This window comes from Pipra filicauda, unplaced genomic scaffold (genome assembly GCF_003945595.2).
Source record: "Pipra filicauda isolate LSUMZ 115617 unplaced genomic scaffold, ASM394559v2 scaffold219_size1829416_pilon, whole genome shotgun sequence".
Classification (NCBI taxonomy): Eukaryota; Metazoa; Chordata; class Aves; order Passeriformes; family Pipridae; genus Pipra; species Pipra filicauda.
The window spans coordinates 924,072-930,071 of record NW_024104331.1 but is presented as its reverse complement, the minus strand read 5'-3'; the positions used below and the strand labels follow the sequence as shown (position 1 = coordinate 930,071).

Sequence of the window (6,000 nt, the reverse complement as noted above, 5' to 3'; positions counted from 1 at the left end):
CTGATTGGCTGGCGGTGGCGGCGGGGTGACCGTTGGCTGGCGGGGGGCGTGGCGGGGGGCGTGGCGGGGGGCGGTGCCCCGGCGCTGTCGCAGTGAGCGGCGGGCGGTGCTGCCGTGAGGGGGCACCGGGCGGCGACAGCGGCCCCGCGGGTCCCCTCCGAGGTGAAAAGCAGAGGCATCCAAGTAGCTCAGTGCAGTTAGGCATTCCCCTCCCGCGTGCCTGGGTGGGCAGGGAGAGCGTAGCTGTCTCCCAGAGAGCCCAGCTTCTCCTAATTGAGCGCTGGCAGCAGCGAGAGTGGGGCTCTCGCTGTTTGGGATGAGCGGGCAGGACTGAGAAGATTTTTTGCTCACTGTAGGAGCCGGAGAGGCTTGGATTTGTCAGAGGGGTGAGTAAAACAGGGCTGGGGGTAGGAAAGCGTCCGCCGAGCGGGGCTGGCGGCGTGTTTTGGGGGGGCAGCGCTGTCCCTGCCCGTAGGAGAAGGTGTGTTTTGGGGGCTTGTAGGGTAGGATTTTAAGCCGTGTCCTGCTTGCTTTCAGGGTCTGAAAGTTGAGCGCTGTCTCTCCCATAAGGAGGGGATTGGTGTGGGGATGTGGATAACTCTAACAGCCAAGCAGAGATTTGGGGGAAAGAGGGAATTTGCCGGCATCTATTTTAGCAAGACCAAAACCCGTAGATTTTTAATTTTTTAATTTTTTTTAATTTTTTTTTTTTGCCTTAAGAAGCTCAGCCCGAGCCGAGCTTTCCGCATGGCTGGTTTGCAGCCCCACCGTCCCCCAGCCCTGCGCGGGTGAAGGCAGCCCCTGGCAGCCTGGAGAAGAGCGGAGCAGCTTCGTCCCTCCCTGTCTGTCTGTGCTGTGTCCCAGGGCACCCTGCCCCTTCCAGGGTATCCTGCCTCTCCCGGGCTGTCTCAGGGCATCCTGCGCCTTCCAGGGCATCCTGCCTCTCCCGGGCTTCTCGCTCCCCGTCAGGGAGGAGCAGGAGGACCTTCTCGCTGCCCCTCTTGCCCCCCGGGCTTCCCTACCAGCCAAGCCCAGCAGCCCGGAGCTGGAAAGGGAGATGGTGCAGAGCAGGAGCTGCTCGCGGACTGGAGAGTTGATGGCAAGTCCGGAGAGAGGGAAAGCGAACTAGTGCAGCTGGAGGGCGGGAGACGGGCAGGGGACAAAAGCCTTGTATCGCCGGCTGCCTCCTTCGTTGGTGTTGAATGACCGCGCTCTTGTGTCTCTCCCCCCCCGCCCCGCAGAAATGCTGCAGCATGAACCCACCGCCTAGAGAGACCGGCTCGCACCTCCCCGGCGCCGCTGCCTGAGCCAGCCCCACACCGCAGCCGTCCGTCCGTCCGTCTGTCCGTCCGTGCGTCCGGCCGGCCGGGAGCCTGCACGGGGAGCGCCGCTGGGAGCAGCCCAGCCCAGCCCAGCCGGGCTCCGGCGGGATGCGCTCGCCGCCGCCTTCATGCCGGCAGGGGGGACGCTGAGCCGCCGCTCCGCCCGGCCCGGAGCCACCCACGTGCGGTCCCCGGTGAAGGCGGCCGGTGGTGCGGGCGGGCACCGCTGAGCCTTTGGCCGCAGGAGCCCGCGGCGCTCCCCGGGGCGGCGGCGGCGGGTCCCGCCCGGCGGCCGCGATCCGGTGCCCCATGGTGGTGCTGCGGAAGCTGCCGGGCATGCCGGGCTGGCCGGCGGCGCTGGGGCTGCGGCTGCCGCAGAAGTTCCTGTTCCTGCTCTTCCTCTCGGGCCTGCTCACGCTCTGCTTCGGGGCCCTCTTCCTCCTGCCCGATTCCTCCCGCTTCAAGCGCCTCTTCCTACCCCGCCGGGCCACCGCCTCCGCCTCCTCTTCATCCTCCGCCTCCTCGTCCTCCGCCTCCTCCTCCTCCACCCGCGACACCGACCTGCCCCGCAGCCCCCCCGCCGCCGCCGAGCCCCGCCACGCCAGCCCCGCCGCCCCCCGCCGCCTGCGGGAGAAGCTCCGCACCGCCGCCCGCATGGCCGGCCCGCCCGCCCGCACCGCGCCCGGCGCCCGGCAGCAGGTGCAGGGCGGCGAGGGGCGACCCGAGCCCGCCACCGGCGCGACCCCCGCCCGGGAGACGCGGGCTCCGTTCCGCTTCGACTACGAGCGGTTCCGCCGGAGCCTCCGGCACCCGGTGCGGGGCGGGCGGCCCGGAGAGGACCCCGAGACCCGCGCCCGAAGGATGAAGATCAAAGAGGTGAGGAGCGCCCGCGCTGCTCTCAGTCAGCACTCACTGCTGGGTACCCCCTCTATCAGCACTCGCTGCCATGTCCCCCTCAGTCAGCACTCACTGCTTGGTACCCCCTCAGTCAGCACTCACTGCTTGGTACCCCCTCAGTCAGCACTCACTGCTGGGTACCCCCTCAGTCAGCACTCACTGCTTGGTACCCCTGAGTAAACCCTCATCCTCCCCTCACATCATGTCCCCCCTCAGTCAGCCCTCACCTCCCCTCAACAGCTGCATCCCCCCTCACTCAGCCCTTGTGGCCGTATTCCCCCTCCGTCAGTTCTCGCCTCCTCTCACAGCCATGTCCCCCCTTAGTCATCCCTCGCCTCCCTTCATGGCCACTTTCCTCCTCAGTCAGCCCTCACAGCTGTGTCCCCCCCAGAGTCAGCCTTCATCCTCCTCTCACATCGTGCCCCCCTCTCAATCAGCCCTTGCCCCTCCTCACAGCCATGTACCCTCTCAGTCAGCCCTCGTGTCTGTGTCCTCCCTCAGTCAGCCCTCACCTCCCCTCACAACCTCCTCCTCCCCTCATTGCCTCCACTCTCCTCACCCTCCCTCACCTCCCCAGCCTCACCCTCATTTCCCACACAACCCTCCCGTCCCCCTTTCTCCTTCCTTTTCCCAAGGAAAGTGGCAGGAGTTGGGGTTGTCCCTTTCCCAGGGGGTGTTCCTGTCAGCGGGTGCACACACCTCCGCTCACAGGAGAGGAAATGTCAAGGCAGCCTGATGGGGTGTGACTGGAAATTAAAGAGCTGAAATTAAGCAAAGGGAAATTTAAATTTCAGCTTGGTTATTATTAGGGAAAAAAAAAAAACTCGCTTGACGGGAGGTGTCTGGTTGTGCAAGAGGTTCCATCCCCAGGGGGGTCGGTGTGAATGTCTGCAGAAATGGGGACAAAACTTGTGCTGGTCCACGGGGATGGGATGGGATGTGCCCTCACAGGAGCTGGGGAGGAGCAGGAGGGTCTGTCCCTGTGAATCCTTGTGGAACTGGCACAGGAATTGTTACCCACTAACAGGGAGCCGAGGGCTGCCCTCGCTGTGACCCCGCCGAGCCAGGATAACCTCGTCGAGGGGGTTGCAGGGGTGTGAGGGTGAGGGGAGAATTTGTCCTCGTGCCCACAGCTCGTGCATAAAAGCCTGGCAGCCTCACAAACATCGCAGACGGGCTGTGACCCAGTTAACCAGGAGCAATAGGCTCTGTGTAGTATTCGATTGTGTTTGTTGTATCCTTTTGCTATGATGAATAACCAACTTGGAGGGAATTTTGCTCCAGAGAGAGGTGCCAATAAGAAAAAAGCACAGATTTAATTAAGCAGAGTGTGAATTTCCCAAGTTTGTGCTCTCGCAGAGGTGCAGCCATTCAGCAAAGATGCTACCCCAGGTTGAAGAGAGGAGAAAGTCAAAGAGTAACACACCGAGGGCTCTCATCCGCTCCAACCTGCATTTTAAAAACAGTTTTTTCAAGCTCTCATCCCGGTATCTTTGTCAGTCACTAAAACAAAGGCTGCACGGCTGGTAAAATTCCAACTTCTGTGCCGGGCAACCAGACACAACACACCCAGGGGTGCTGGGTTTCTTTATGATCCCAGTCGGGATTGAGCCATCCTTTCCTGCTGCATCTCAGCTCCGGGGCATTTGGAATATTCCAGTACCCGACCGTCGCGTGTGCTGGGAGTTGGGGAGCGTGTGCCTGAATACACTGCAGAATCCCACTTCCAAGGTATTCCAGGGAGCACCACATACCTGGGAATAATCCAGCTTCTGCTCCGGGCAAACAAGTCAAACTGAAAATCGAATTTGGGAAAGCGAGTGGTGTTCATTCAGTCCTTTATTTGTAGTTAATTATTTTTTAAATGTAGGATTATTTCAAGTTGTATGGATTCAGCCCCATCTGTTTCTAACAGCCATAATCAGTGCTGGGTAGCAGAGTTAGAGTTTTCAAGGATGAGAATCCATAAATATTAGTTTTATGCTGACAGCTAATTACTCTTCAAACAGAGCCCTTATTCCTTAAAAGTGCCTACACTCTGTTTATTCAGAGAGAGAGAGAGAAATAAATATGGTGCTGAGATATGAGACTGACTGTGCAAAACAAGGGAGGGTGGTGCAGCCTGGGAAGGAGATAAGGTGTATCTTTTTTTTTATGAATCAAAAAGACATGAAGAAAACAAATCGGGAAGGTTAGAAGACAAATGCTGTATAAAAAGAAACAGATGGGGAAAAAAAGAATTGCAAGGCAGAAGTAAGTGATGATACAGCCTTTGGATTAGCAAATATTCCTCATGTGATCTGAGATGCTGGCAGGGCAGGTATTGGGTTTGCTGGCTGGTTTAAAGTGTGTGCAGTAGCTGCAAGTAGCTTTTCTCTCCTTCCTCCAGAGCTTTAAGTCCTGCAATTTGCTAAAATGTGTTCCAAACTATCCTTGTACTAAAAGCTTTGTTGTTTTCTTTGCTTCCCCTTAGGCCATTCTTACAGGTCAGCACCTCTATAACAGAGAGGATGGATGTGGATGGAATTTGTTGATATTTTTTTTCCCCATCTGCCAGAGTTTAGATGAAAGCCAGGAGGAAAAAACAGTGCATTATCAAAGATGCCCAGAGCTGATGCCCAGCCTAGAGACTTGGAACTTTCTGTTTTCCACAGGACCCCTTCAGTCTGAGCAGGAATCCAAGCTTGTATCTGCTCTTTCCCACCAGCCTCTAAGCTGCTGGATGCTTCAGCTAGGGAAGAGGGTGTGTCATGACTTTCTTGGCTGGTATGTGTGGAAAGTGCTAATGCAGCCCTGCCAGACTTTTCCTGTTTTAAAAGATAGAGTGTGAAACCCACAGCTGTGGTGTCTCCCACTTTACTGCTGTTTGGGAAAGCCCTCTGGAGTGTGAGGGGCACCGGAGCTGTTTGCAGATTGAGGAGTCAGGCTGGGGGGGTGTATTTGCCTCACTCACTCATGTGCTTTCAGTGCTGTGTTTCCTCAGAGTGCAGAAAGGAAAAGAGGTGGATTAGCAAGTTGAAATGACACCCAGAAAAGCCTGTTAGAAGAAGTAAGTGCTGCAGGGAGCTGAGCTGACATGTGCATGCAGGTGTCTGCTTTGCACTGGTGGGTAACAGAGTGGCAGACAGCTTGGGTTCTGCTTGCCTTTAAAGACAAGTCCAGGGTCAATAAATGGTTGTTTTCTTGAGAAGAAAAGAGAGCACCTCTCTTGCACAGGCTGTTTACTGCAGAAAGGTCGTTGGTCACCTGGAGGATTGTCTGGGATATACTGCTGTGTGTTCCTGTGGGCAGCTGAGTACTGTGGGCACTCTGACCTTTCCAAGAGAGCTGCAGAAAACCAAATAACAACCTCCCCGTGCTGCAGGTTGGGAAGTTTGAAAGGGATTATTCATCTCTTAAACTGACCTCTGGAAGAGGTATTAGTTCTGTAATTGATCAGTCAGGCATGGCTTCAGGGAATAGCTGATTTTTTACATGTGCCAAATACTAATCACTGATGCTCCTGAAAGAAGGGAGGTGGTTGTAGCTGGAGAGCAACTGCAGAAATGCCACGGTGGGATTCCATATTTATTTGCTCTCAACAATTTCCAGATCAGATTGGCTCAGTGAAAAGTCAGAATTATTTCCCCTCCAACTGCTGGTGTTGCAAACTCAGCCTCAGATCTGGGGAAATCAGACCGTGTGGTTTCTGCCTTTTGCATCATAACCAGTAATAAAGATTTTGCTGTTGGAGCTGAACTGACAGTTTTGCTGATGATGGATGAACCAAACAGACTGTTTC

The 6,000-nt window shown here is 56.5% G+C and overlaps 1 protein-coding gene across 1 annotated transcript in view; it reads left to right on the top strand.

Moving 5' to 3' along the window:
* Positions 1-271: 271 nt before the first annotated feature.
* Positions 272-6,000, top strand: part of MAN1C1 (mannosidase alpha class 1C member 1) — a 64,086-nt gene continuing 58,357 nt past the window's right edge. The window contains exons 1-2 of the mRNA XM_027740159.2: positions 272-386; positions 1,242-2,198. Coding sequence (XP_027595960.1) covers positions 1,632-2,198 — 567 coding nt within the window. The 5' untranslated portion in view covers positions 272-386; positions 1,242-1,631. The remainder of the gene's footprint in view (positions 387-1,241; positions 2,199-6,000) is intronic.